This window comes from Scyliorhinus torazame, chromosome 5 (genome assembly GCF_047496885.1).
Source record: "Scyliorhinus torazame isolate Kashiwa2021f chromosome 5, sScyTor2.1, whole genome shotgun sequence".
Taxonomy (NCBI): Eukaryota; Metazoa; Chordata; class Chondrichthyes; order Carcharhiniformes; family Scyliorhinidae; genus Scyliorhinus; species Scyliorhinus torazame.
In genome coordinates, this window is record NC_092711.1 from 173,152,799 (window position 1) to 173,166,797 (window position 13,999).

General features: G+C 46.9%; 2 protein-coding genes across 2 annotated transcripts in view; one reads left to right on the top strand and one right to left on the bottom strand.

Moving 5' to 3' along the window:
* The window catches only part of LOC140418046 (uncharacterized), a 108,401-nt gene that overhangs the window by 30,126 nt on the left and 64,276 nt on the right, over positions 1–13,999 (top strand). The window lies entirely within an intron of this gene.
* LOC140422334 (uncharacterized) lies at positions 4,760–13,960 on the bottom strand. The gene is made up of 2 exons (XM_072507368.1): positions 13,864–13,960; positions 4,760–11,119 (listed from the first exon to the last, which is right to left on the bottom strand). The coding sequence occupies exon 2, from the start codon at positions 10,762–10,764 to the stop codon at positions 9,673–9,675; it is 1,092 nt and encodes a 363-aa protein (XP_072363469.1). The 5' UTR covers positions 10,765–11,119; positions 13,864–13,960; the 3' UTR covers positions 4,760–9,672.

Genomic DNA, 13,999 nt, shown 5'->3' on the forward strand with positions numbered 1-13,999 from the left:
TGCTGGATGAGATTTTGCGGGTGGACAGGAGATATTCGGAGGCGCCGGAGGCAGGTCTGTTGAAGGAGAGGCAGATGCTGCAGATGGAGTTTGCGCTAGTTTCCACGGGGAAGGCAATGGGACCATTGCGGAGGGCCAGAGGGGCAGTGTATGAGTACAGGGAAAAGGAGAGCAGGATGTTGGCCCATCAGCTGAGAAAGCGGTAGGCAGCGAGGGAGAGTGGTAGAGTGAGGGATGATAAGGATCAGGTGGTGATGGACCCGGGAGGGTGTGAATGGGGTGTTTGAGACTTTTGAGAGGAGGCTCTATGAGTCGGAGCACCCGAACGGAGAGGAGGGGATGCGGCGGTTCCTGGATGGGTTCAAGTTTCCCAAAGTGGAGGAGGGGCTGGTTCAGAGTGGGGGCCCCAATTGGACAGAGGGAGGTGATGGATGGTATGGGGGTGATGCAGGCAGGGCTGAGGGAGGTGATGGATGGTATGGGGGCGATGCAGGCAGGGCTGAGGGAGGTGATGGATGGTATGGGGGCGATGCAGGCAGGGCTGAGGGAGGTGATGGATGGTATGGGGGCGATGCAGGCAAGGCTGAGGGAGGTGATGGATGGTATGTGGGTGATGCAGGCAGGGCTGAGGGAGGTGATGTATGGTGTGGGGGTGATGCAGGAAGGGCTGAGGGAGGTGATGAATGGTATGGGGGTGATGCAGGCAGGGCTGAGGGAGGTGATGGATGGTATGGGGGCGCTGCAGGCAGGGCTGAGGGAGGTGATGGATGGTATGGGGGCGATGCAGGCAGGGCTGAGGGAGGTGATGGATGGTATGTGGGTGATGCAGGCAGGGCTGAGGGAGGTGATGTATGGTGTGGGGGTGATGCAGGAAGGGCTGAGGGAGGTGATGAATGGTATGGGGGTGATGCAGGCAGGGCTGAGGGAGGTGATGGATGGTATGGGGGCGCTGCAGGCAGTTATAGAAACATGAAAAATGCCCGTACAAAATACAAACAGAGGGAAAACGAAAAAACAAGTACACGAATACACATTCAAGTAAATACAGTAATTCCAGTTACTGGTGCTAACAAGTAGGAGTACCAGAGGGTCCTCTAATTTGGTGCTATTTGGGGGGCCCGTGTCACAAACATGGGTCCCAAGTCCCGATGTGTGGCTATTTTGGCTTCCCACCTACGGAATTGGACTGTGAGGATGATGAGGTACATTAGTGTGAACAGGATCAGGATTGCAGCCAGGGGTAAAATGAGGTGAATGCTCGAGTGTAACTGTACATCCGAGTCCAAAACCTCATCCCACCACATGGTGGCTCCACTTGTCTTAATCTGCCTTGTTACCTCCTGGGTTAATCGGATCACTTCAGTGAAGTTTTTGTGTAAAAGCCAATTTTAACCGAATCTAGTGCACTTCCTCAGGTCGGGGGTTTAATTTATTGTCTCGTGCTGGCTTTAGTCCTGTCCTGATCTCACCTAGAGTGAAATGACCCTCGAGGAGTGTCCCGGGGCACTTTTGTCCAAGTTCTAATCCTTTTTCGAGGCTATAAGCAAGACATCCAATTTCAGGACACCCATTATTTGAAAATCCCCACCAATCCCCTTTTGTGGTGACACTCAGACAGCATTCATCCGAGGTCCTCTTTGGCTTTTGGTAAATAAGCCTCTGATTATTGAAATGAAAATCGCTTATTGTCACAAGTAGGCTTCAATGAAGTTACTATGAAAAGCCCCTAGTCGCCACATTCCGGCGCCTGTTCGGGGAGGCTGGTACTGGAATTGAACCTTGCTGCTGGCCTGCTTGGTCTGCTTTAAAAGCCAGCGATTTAGCCATGTGCTAAACACCCGAACATAATACTCTTATTCGGGTGTATCCATTGCCCACCATCCTCACATTCCCTGCGTCAGGTGGAGAAAACCACAGATAGCCGGGGTATAAAAGGTTCACAATGTCCTGCGTTTTGAGTCCGGTGATGAGAATGATGAGAATACCAGGTTTCATCCTGTGTCGTCGTCCGTTGGTGCCCTGGGGAGATCAAGCATCATTTCTGTTATTATCTGATGCTTAATCTCTGCATTTTATAGTGTCACTATGTGTAAACCCCTTTCTTTTTGTTCTTATTTCAAAGAAAACAAAAAGCCTGATAATGGCTGAGGCTTGGAGTGGTCGGAAACTGTCTTCGAACACTGCCATCTTTTAACACAACCATACAGTGATTGAGGCTTTCTTAACCGGCCGAATTTTAGGGGGGTCGGTTCTATTCAGTTTTGTCCCGGGTGCTCAGACGTTCACTTAAGGGGCCGAATTTTAGGGCAGCCCGATTTTGTGTACCAGCAAACACCAAAAGGTTCATACGTGTAAATAGCATGTGGGATCAGCCAAACATGACCTCCAAAAAGAGGAAAAAGAAAGGGAAGTGGAATGAGTCGGGTTATGGGATAAATACATTCTGCATCCCACAACCAAACTGTGGAGCAGGCTCCCCTCAATAAGTTCACAGCTGATCTGATTGTAACCTCAACTCCACATTCCCACCGGCTCCCCCGATAACCTTTCACTCCCTTGCTTATCAAGAATCTATCCAGCACTGCTTTCAAAATAGTCAAATCTAGGATTTGGATTCTCACCAGCTGATTATGGGAATGGGTGGTGTGGATTTCAATTGTGTAAGGGAGCCAAGGTTGGATAGGTTCAGCCTTAATTGTCACAGAAACTTCATTGCAGCGTTAATGTCTGCCTACTTGTGACACTAATAAGACATAAGAGCCGAATTAGGCCACTCGGCCCATCGAGTCTGCTCCGCCATTCAATCATGGCTGATATTTTCTCATCCCCATTCTCCTGCCTTCTCCCCATAATCCCTGATCCCCTTAATAATCAACAACCTATCTATCTCTGTCTTAAACACACTCAGTGATTTGGCCTTGATCGATAATGTCCAACAAAATCCGCTACCTTGATGGCGGGGCTTGTCCCTACCGGCCATGTCGTTGGTGTCCGAGGCACATGGGCCTTCCCAAATGAGGAAAACTCAAATGCGGCAAAGAATTCCACAGATTCACCACCCTCTGGCTGAAGAAATTCCTCCTCACATTTGTTTTAAAGGATCGTCCCTTTAGTCTGAGATTGTCTCCTCTGGTTCTCATTTTTCCTACAAGTGGAAACACCCTCTCCATGTCCACTCTATCCAGGCCTCGCAGTATCCTGTAAGTTTCAATAAGATCCCCCCCCGATCCTTCTAAACTCCAGCGAGTACAGACCCAGAGTCCTCAACCGTTCCTCATACGACAAATAAAGGGTTGAGCAAGTTTAATGGGGCAAATGGCCGACTGCAGCTCCTATTTGTTTTGATCTCTGTGTCCAGGACACGAAGCAGTGAGCAGGGATCTGTCAATCAGCCTGAATCAGCACCTTCAGAATTGGGAGGGTGAATATTAGATAGAGTGAATGGAGGGAGAGTGTGTGGGATGGAGATTTACAGCTTTTGGGGAATGAGAGAGGGAAGAATGTTCCATAGAAACTAGAACTGCCTGTTCCGAGTTTCTATCCTGTACTGACAGTGATGTATTTTGTAAATTGTTTTTCCAGGATATTAGAAAAGGACGAATTACAGACAGAAATCCCAAACATCACATCTTGATCTGACAGTCACTTGATTCTTTGGGTCACACACACCCGAGTGAGAGTGTTCCAGAGCACTGACTGTGAAAAGAGCTTCAACCAGTTAGAGCTTCACAGCGGGGAGGGACTGTACACGTGTTCTCTGTACGAGTAAGGCTTCAATTGTCTAACCTGGAGAGACACAAGGAGACCAAAACATGGAGAAACAGTGGAAATGCCGGAACCGTGGGAAGGGATTCAAAGCCCCATCTGCACTCGAAGCTCATTGGCGCATTCACACTGGGAGAGGCCATTCAGCTGCTCTCAGTGTGAGAAAGGATTCAGTCAGTCATTCACCCTGCAAACACACCAGAGGGTTCACACTGGGGAGAGGCCATTGAACTGCTCTCAGTGTGGGAAGAGATTCAATCAATCAGCCAGCCTGACGTCCCACCGGCGAGTTCACACGGAGGAGAAGCCGTTCACCTGCTCTCAGTGTGGGAAGGGATTCAGACATTTATCCACCCTGCGGAGACATCAGCCAGTTCACCCCGGGGAGTGAACATTCACCTGCACTCAATGTGGGAAGGGATTCTGTGTTTCCTTGGACCTGCTGAGACGCCAACAAGGTCACAAGTGATTACAGGGGTTGGATTCTGCTGTTATTGTTGCTACTCTCAATTACACCCAGAACAGCATTGTGTTCATTCTGTCAGTTGGTCAATGGGGAGGGTCGGAGGGTTTCGTTCTGCTGGACTGGCCGGTCTCACGACTTTGCCTCCAGTGGGCTGATGCTCTTGAGCCTTGTGGCAAATACTTGGCTTCAAATTTCACCAGGATCACAGAGTGAAAGGGTGTTTGGAAGGTAGATGACAGATAGTTCCTGTTTCTGTTTGGAACCCCAAAGCATGCAGTTCAGATGAAGATAGGCTATGGTGGTTACATGGTTCTGTCTCAGAAGGAAACGGTCAAGCTATGAGGGCCAAGTTGATTGGGAACTTACAATAAAATGTGTAATGATACACAGGCAGTCGCATTTAAGGAATTATCACATATTTACATAAAATATAGATTCCTTTAAGAAACAAAATCCAACAGGAAAAGTGACGCAACCGTGACTAACAAGAAAAATTAAAGATTCCATCAGGTCAAAGGAAGAGGCTCATTAATCGATTACAGATTTATTGCTTCACTGATTTATTGGTGCCTTGAAGAATCAATGCAGTATAATTCTTAAATTCAGTACACATACAGACAGAAAAAGGAATATCCACAAGGCAAAGTCATTGTTTCAGATAAAAATATGAGAATTGCTGTACAGCAACTTAATGTGTGTCAGAATCTAACACGGTTTCTAGAAAAGTTGCATAAAAGCTCTCGTAATGAATAAACCATTGTTCTACAAATACATCTAGTAATGAAAAAGTATTGCAGCCTTAGCAACAGAAACATTTACAAAATGTAGCAAAACCTCAGCAACAAGCAAGGTTAATGCAGAACACCTTACCTTCAGAGGATTGGTACACGTGGCGGGAGCATGTAGACATTTAATTAATTTGATAGACATTAATGAATTTTAAGTAATGACCAATGCCTGGATAACAAATCATGCTCCAAGTGACAAGAGTTTTTTGAATAAATCAGGAAGCCTCAGCTGAGAATTTGAAACCAATAAGGGGTTAGACCATTGATAAGAATTTATTTAAGACTAAAGTTTCATGACTAAAGTTTATTCTGTATTCATGCTTTAAGAAATTCTGAACCATCTATTCATTTCCTAATATTTTCTTATGTTTTTGTTTAACTCTCTTTATTATGTTTTGATGTATTATTTGATCTGAATTTTGATTTATTTTTATGTAAGAGGATCAAGGTGGATAATTAGCAATAAAGTTGCATTTTTGGACACCTCCAATCAACCAGATCTTGGGCTCATTTTTGAAGATAAAATAAAAGATCTTATCACTCATATAGTTGCCAAAATAAGTGTAACACCGAGGATTGGAAACTTGTTCTAGAATTCAGCAAAGGAGGATCAAGAAACTCATAAAGAGAAAATAGAATATGAGAGCAAACTGGCGAGAAACATAAAAAAACGACTGGAAAAGTTCCTGCAAAATGTGAAAAGGAAAAGATTCGCAAAGACCAATGTGGGTTCATTGCAGGCAGAGACAGGAGAGTTTATAATGGAGAATAAGGAAATGACAGAGAAACTAAACAATGAGTGTCTGTCTTCATGGAGGAAGATACAGAAATCGTCCCAAAAACAGAGAACCAAGGGACCAGTGAGCACGAGGAACTGAAAGAGATTAGTATTCGTGAAAAAGTAGTATTGGAGAAATTAATGTGGTTGAAAGTTAATAAATCCCCAAAAGCCGCTGCTCGCCATCCCAGAGTGTTGAAAGAGGCGGCTGTAGAGATAGTGGATACATTGGTGATCATCTTTCACAATTCGATAGATTCTGGAATGGTTCCTGCAGATTGGAAGGTGGTAAATGTAACCCCAATATTTAAGGAGGGAGAGAGAAAACGGGGAACCACAGACCCATTAACCTGACATCAGTAGGAAGAAAATGCTATAATCTATTATAAAGGATGTAATAACATACGATTTAGGAGGAGTAGGCCACTCGGCCCCTCGAGCCTGCTCCACCATTCAATAAGTTCCCGGCTGATCTGATTGCAACCGCAACTCCCACCACCCCCCGATAAGTTTGCTTATAAAGAATCTATTCAACTCCATCTTCAAAATATTCAAAGACTGCTTCCACTGCCCTTTGAGGAAGAGAGTTCCAAAGACTCCCAACTCTGACAGAAAAACGTTCACCTCTGCCATAAATGGGCAAGTATTACTTTTAAAGTGACTCCAATTTCTAGATTCTCCCACAAGAGGAAACATCCTTGCCACATCCACCCTGTCAAGGCCCCTCAGGATCTGATACGGTTCAATCATGTCACCTAAACTCCATCGGACACAAGCCCAGCCTGTCCAATCATTCCTCACAAGACCAGCCTCCAATTCCAGGTAGGAGTCCAGTAAACATTCTCTGAACTGCTTCCAACACATTGACATAATTCCTTAAATGAGAGCAATACTGTACACAGTGCTCCAGATGTGGACTCGTCAATGTCTTGTATAACTGAAGCCTAACATCCCTACTTTTGTATTCAATTCCCTTTTTGTGAGTCATGCTCTTGGACACCCAGATCCCTCTGAGTCTCAGAGCTCTACAATCTCTCACTATTCAGATCAGAAACTTTTTTATTCTTCTGGCAACATGGACAATTTCACATTTTCTCACATTATTCTCCATTTGGCAGATCTTTTCCCACTCACGTAACCTATCTCTATCCATTGTTGTCTCCTTATGTCCTCTTCACAGTTTACTTTCCTACCTATCTTTATACCATCGGAGCAGGAGTTGGCCATTCAGCCCATCGAGCCTGCACCACCATTCAATACGATCATGGCTGATCATCCACTTCACGGTAGCACAGTTGCTTCACAGCTCCAGGGTCCCAGGTTCGATTCCCGGCTTGGGTCACTGTCTGTGCGGAGTTTGCACTTTCTCCCTGTGTCTGCGTGGGGTTTCCTCCGGGTGCTCCGGTTTCCTCCCACAGTCCAAAGATGTGCAGGTTAGGTGAATTGGCCATGCTAAAATGCCCTCAGTGTCCAAAAAGGTTGGGTGGGGTTACTGGGATAGGGTGGGGTTGTGGACTTAGGTTGGGTGCTGTTTCCAAGGGCCGGTGCAGACTCAATGGGCCGAATGGCCTCCTTCTGCACTGTAAATTCTATGATTCTATGATTCAATGTCTTTTTCCCCACACTATCTCCATATCCATTTGTGTTATTGATATTTAGAAATCTGTCAGTTGGGTGGCACGGTTGCCCACTGGTTAGCACTGTTGCCTCACGGCACCAAGAACCTGAGTTCGATCCTGGCCCCGGGTCACTGTCCATGTGGAGTTTGCACATTCTCCGAGTGCCTTGTGGGTCTCAGATCCGAACTTGTTGTGCAGCATTGGTGAATTGACCTCGCCACACTGCCCCTTAATAAGAATAAACTAATTTATTAAACAAAGAAACAGAAATCTGTCAGTTTCTGCTTTAAACACACTCCGTGACTGAGCTTCCACAGCCCTCTGGGGTAGAGAATTCCAAAGATTCACAACCCCCTGAGTAAAGAAATGTCTCCTCTGAGACCCGTCCTAAGTGACTTCCCCCTTAGTTTGAAATTGCATCCCCTGGTTCCAGACTCTCCAATCAGGGGAAACCTCTCACTTGCACCCACCCTGTCTATTCCTTTATGGATTTTGTAAGTTGCAATGAAATCCCCTCTCATTCCTTGAAACTCGAGAGAAAAGAGGCCTAGTTTCCCCAATCTCTCTTCCTGGGACAGTCCTGCCAAATCCAGAACAAGTCTGGTGAAACTTTGTTGCTGTTCCTCTTTGGCAATACATTTCCTAAGGTAAGGGGAGTAAAACTGCACACATTACTCCAGCTGTGGTCTAAGCATTTCATAATGATCAATGTCAAGGCCACTGGATGGTATTCACTGAGGCACATTGCCTGGTTCTTCTTTGGCACCGGTATGATGGTGGTCTTCTTGAAGCAGGTGGGAATCTCAGAACAGAGTAGGGGGAGGTTGAGGATGTCCGCGAACACACCCGCCAGTTGGTCCGCGCAGGATCTGAGTGCATGGCAGGGACTCCCGTCAGGACCTGTCGCTTTCCAAGGGTTCACTTTCAAGAAGGCCAATCTGACTTTGGACGCTGTGACGGTGGGCATGGGTGTGCCCAAGGCTGCTGGGGCAGATGACAAAGGTTTGTTGGTTTCCTGCTCGAAATAAGCATAGAATGCATTGAGTATGTCAGGAAGGGGTGCGCTGTTGCTAAAGATTCTACTCAGCTTTGCTTTTTAGCGCATTATGTAGTTTAAGCCTTGCCACAATCGATGAGAGTCCATGATTCTCGCTTAGTCTGGACAACTCTTCTGTTGTCTCTTGGCATCCCTGTTGGCTTTGATGAGGCCGTACCTAGATTTTTTTGTATAGGTCAGGGTTGCCTGACTTGAACGCCTCAGACGTGGCCTTCAGTCAGGAGTGAATCTCCCGATTAAACCATGGTTTCTGGCTGGGTAACGTACGTACTACCTTCTTTGACACACAATCTTCTACACACTTGCTGATGAACTCTGTGATGGTGCTGGCATACTCATTTAGGTTGGCTGCTGAGTTCTTAAATATGGACCAGTCACGTGGGAGCTCTTCAGTTGCCTCGGACCAGCATTTGCACAACCTTCTTAACCGGATTCTCCCGCTTAAGTTTCTGCTTGTATGCCGGGAGAAGGAGCGCCGTCTTGTGGTCCGATTTTCCGAAGTGCAGGCGGGATAGATCATCAGGCCCCCTTGATGTTTGTGTAGCAGTGGTCAAGGATGTTGGGGTCCCTGTCGGGACAGGACATGTGTTGGTGGAATTTTGGCAGTACACTCGAGGTTGGCCTGGTTAAAGTCCCCAGCCACGATGAACAAGACCTCCGGGTATTCTGCTTCATTGTTATTTATAGCGGTTACAATTCATCAAGCGCCTTCTTCACTTCCACCTGGGGTGGGATGTAGACTGCCGTGTTGATGGCAGAGGTGAACTCCGTGGAAGGTAGTATCGGCGGCACTTCACAGTCAGGTATCCCAGATCCGGGGAGCAGTAGTTCGCCAGGGTCGCCACATCCGAGCACCAGGAGTTGACGAGGAGACAAACCCCTCCACCCACTCCAGGTTCAGTCCTGGATGTAATTAACAGCAGGAATAACAGCAGAATCTAACCCATCATCACTTGTGAACCCTTTGGTGTCTCAGCATGTTGGACGACTGAGTGAATCCCTCCCCACAGTGAGTGTAGGGGATTGGCTTCCTTTCAGTGTGAACTCGCTGGTGTCTCCGCAATGTGGACGATGTTTGAAATCTCTTTGTGCAGTGAGAGCAGCTGAACAGTTTCTCCTCAGTGTGAATGCGCTGGTGGGACATCAGTACCCGAGAGCTTTTAAACCCACTCCCACAGTCGGAGCATTTAAAGGGTCTCTCATTGCTGTGAGTGACATTGTGGCTCAGCAAGTGATGACCGAGTGAATCTTTTCCCAGTTGGAGAGGTGAACGGGCTCTCCCCGGTGTGACCTCGCTCGTGTTTCATCAGGTTGGATGAGGTTCTAAAACTCTTTGTGCAGTGAGAGCAGCTGAACGGTCTCACCTCAGAGTGGATGCGCTGGTGGGACATCAGTAGCTGAGAGCTTTTGAAACCCCTCCTGCAGTCAGAGCATTTAAAGGGCCTGCTCTTGGTGTGAGTGACATTGTGGTTCAGCAGGGTGGATAATCGAGCAAATCCCTTATCACACACAGTGCAGATGAATGGCCTCTCCCCGGTGTGAACTCGTTCGTGTTTCCTCAGGTCACCAATGTTAGTGAATCCCTTATCACACACAGCGCAGTTGAATGGATAATCCCCAGTGTGAACTCGTTCATGTTTCCGCAGGCTGCCATTGTCAGTGAATCCCTTTTCACACTGAATGCAGGCGAAAGGCCTCTCCCCGGTGTGAACTCGCTGGTGTCTCTGCAGGTGGGATAACCGAGTGTATCCCTTCCCACAGTCAGAGCAGGTGAACCGCCTCTCCCCGGTGTGAACTCGTTCGTGTCTCCGCAGGTTGCTAATGTCAGTGAATCCCTTTTCACACTGAGAGCAGGTGAACGGTCTCTCGCCAGTGTGAATTCGTTCGTGTTTCCGCAGGCTGCCCATTTCAGTGAATCCCTTTTCACACTGAGAGCAGGTGAAAGGCCTCTCTCCAGTGTGAATTTGTTCGTGTTTCCGCAGGCTGCCGATTTCAGTGAATCCCTTTGCACACTGAGAGCAGATGAATGGCCTCTCTCCAGTGTGACGTCGTTCGTGTCTCTGCAGGTGGCCAATCTGAGCGAATCCCTTTTCACACTGAGAGCAGGTGAAAGGCCTCTCTCCAGTGTGAACTCGTTCGTGTCTCTGCAGCTTGCCAATCTGAGCGAATCCCTTTTCACACTGAAAGCAGGTGAAAGGCCTCTTGCCAGTGTGACTGCGTTGATGCGTTGCCAGCTCGTGTGGGGCTCTAAATCCCTTCCCACAATCCTCACATTTCCATGGTTTCTCCATGATCTGGGTGATCTTACGTCTCACCACGCTTGACGATCAGTTGAAACCTTGTCCACACAAAACACCTGCACAGTCTCTCCCTGCTGTGAATGGTGTAGTATGTTTTCAGGCTGTGTCACTGGTTGAAGCACTTTCCACAGTCAGTGCTCTGTAACAGTCTCACACGGGTGTGTGTGTGTCTCAGTGCTTTTCCAGACACACTGTTGTTTAAAATCTCGTGAAGCAGACAGAATAGACAAACATTTCTCCTTCTAGATTCTAAGGCCGATGATCCCAAGAATTGAGTGACTCAGTCAGTTCTTGACCTGATATTTAGTATGAGATATCGGCCTCAAACTCCTCTCGTTCGAACTGCCTGCAAACAGATTTTACAATAGTAATCATTGTCAGTACAGGATAGAAATTCAGAACTGACAATTCTAGTTTCTATCGAACATTCTTTCCTCTCTCTTTCCCTGGAATGCTCTAAATCTCAATCCAACACACTCTCCCTCCATTCTCACTCTGCTGTATCTAATATTCACCCTCCCAATTCTCCTGAAGGTGCTGATTCAGGCTGTTTGACAGATCCAAGCTCACTGCTTCCTGTCCTGGACACAGAGACCTGAAAATCTTCATGCAGGCTGCCAGACAGATATATGTCTATATTACTGGATGAAAAATGTGTGTAATAAACAGACTGTATTCACTTACTATCCCTCCCAATTTTCCTGAAGGTGCTGATCAACAAATCTAAACTCACTAAAACCTGCACAAGAGTAGAGAATCTCCATACAAGTACATTTACTGATTAGAGATAGGGAAATTCTGAGGAAGAATTTTATTTAGTCATGGAGTGGTCATGACAGGGAACTCACTGCCCACAAGGGTTGTGGAAGTCGAGATGATCAATCATTTAAAATAAAATAGGACGGTTACTTGAAGAAAATAAACCTGCGGGGGAACAGGGATATCGAGGGGGAATGGGACTGACTGGATTGCTGTACAGAGAGTCAGCATTGACTTGAGTTCCCAAATGGATTCTGTCAGTGCTGCAAGGACTGTATGACTGGAAATATATAATGTAGGTACAGTACTATTTACAAAACTAGAAATAATAATACATGTATGTTATCACAGAACCATCAATAATATATAATACATACCATATAACACTAGACATATTTCTGTCCGATATTAAATTTTTAAAAATTAATTTACGGGATGGTCAGGCCAGCATTTATTGCCCATCCCCAGTTGCCCTTCCGAAGTAGTGGTGAGTTGCCTTCTTGAACTGCTGCAGTCCTTGAGGTGTAGGTACATCCCCTGTGCTGTTTTTTTTTTCATTTGTTTTTTATAAATTTAGAGTACCTAATTCATTTTTTACAATTATGGGGCAATTTAGCGTCACCAATCCAGCTACCCTGCACATCTTTGGGTTGTGGGAGTGAACGCAAGCAAACACGGGGAGAATGTGCAAACTCCACACGGACAGTGACCCAGAGCCGGGATCGAGACTGGGACCTCGGAGCCGTGAGGCAGCAGCGCTAACCACTGCTCCACCATGCTGCCCTACATCCCCTGTGCTGTTAGGGAGGGAATTCCAGGATGTTGCCCCAGGGACAGTGAAGGAATGGCAATATATTTCACAGTCAAGGTGGTGAGTAACTTGGAGGAGAACCTCCAGGTGGTGGGCTTCCCAGGTTTCTACTGCTCTTGTCCTTCTAGATGGGAGTGGTTGTGGGTTTGGAAGGTGCTGTCTGAGGAACCTTTCGGAGTTACTGCAGTGTATCTTGTAAATGGTATACACGGCTGCTACTGTTTGTCGGTGGTGGAAGGTTTGAATGTTTGTGGAAGGCGATGCAGTCAATCAGGCTGCTTTGTCTGGATAGAGTCGAGCTTCTTGTATGTTGTTGGAGCTGCACTCATCCAGCAAAGTGGAGTGTTTTCCATTACACTCCTGACTTGTGCTTGTAGATGTCTGGTGGACAGGCTTTGGGGCATCAGGAAGCGTGTTACTCGTCGTAGGATTCCCAGCCCTTGATCTGCCCTGGTAGCTACAGTATTAATATGGCTAGTCCAGTTCAGTTTCTGATCAATGGTAACCCCCAGGATGTTGGTTGTGGGGGATTCACCGATGGGAATGCCACTGAATGTCAAGGGGTGGTGGTTAGATCCTCTCGTCAGAGATGATCATTGCCTGGCACATGTGTAGCGCGAATGTAACTTGCCATTTATCAGCCCGAGTCTGGATATTGTCCAGGTCTTACTGAATTTGGACATGGACTGCTTCATTATCTGAGGAGTTGAGAATGGTGCTGAACATGTTTGCGGATCCGCAAACATCACCATTTCTCACCTTATGATGGAAGGGAGATCATTGATGAAGCAGCTGAAGATGGTTGGGCCTAGGATACTGCCCTGAGGAACTCCTGCAGTGATGTCCTGGAGCTGACATGACTGGCCTCCAATCACCACAACCATCTTCCTTTATGCCAGGTATAAATCCAACCAGTGAAGAATTATCCCCCGATTCCCATTGACTCCAGTTTAGCTGGGGCTCCTTGATGCCATACTCAGTCAAATGCTGCCTTGATGTCAAGGGGAGTCACTCTCACCTCATTTCTGGCATTCAGCTCTTTCGTCCAAGTTTGAACCAAGGCTGTAATGAGGTCAGGAGCTGAGTGACCCTGTGGAACCCAAACTGAGCGTCCTGGAGCAGGTTATTGCAGAATAAGTGCCACTTAATAGGACCTTTGATGACTCCTTCCATTACTTTGCTGATGATGGAGAGTATTCCGACAGGGAAGTAATTGGCTGAGTTGGATTTAGCCTGTTTACTGACCCCTTAAATGTCAGCCATTTCCTGGGGAAACTAGCCCTTTAATTGTGAACATTGGGAAAGAGACCATCCTTTTAGCCAGGCAAATAATTGTGGCAAGCTGAGGGGGCAAAGGATGTCACTGTCTTTGAGAGAGAGAGAGAGAGAGACCTGGGCCAAGCTTTGCAGAGTCTGCACCCTCCCTGGATTCACTTCCTTTCCCTTCAGTTGCTGCAAGTGACCAATTGAAGGTCAGAATGAGAAATGGAAAGGGGGAGGAAATAAAGTGTTTTACTCACAGATGTTGGAGACAGGAGTCTGTGTGCAACTCAAACTTATTCAGGGTTGGGGGAACAACAACTTTGCTCGGCAGAAACCACCATGTGCAGCTTTCGCATTGAGACAATGGGGGAGCTTTGATTGGCGGAGGGGCAG

Bases quoted from the DNA above. Each gene is read 5' to 3' on its own strand.
- LOC140422334 (XM_072507368.1), bottom strand. From the start codon at position 10,764: ATGGAGAAACCATGGAAATGTGAGGATTGTGGGAAGGGATTTAGAGCC.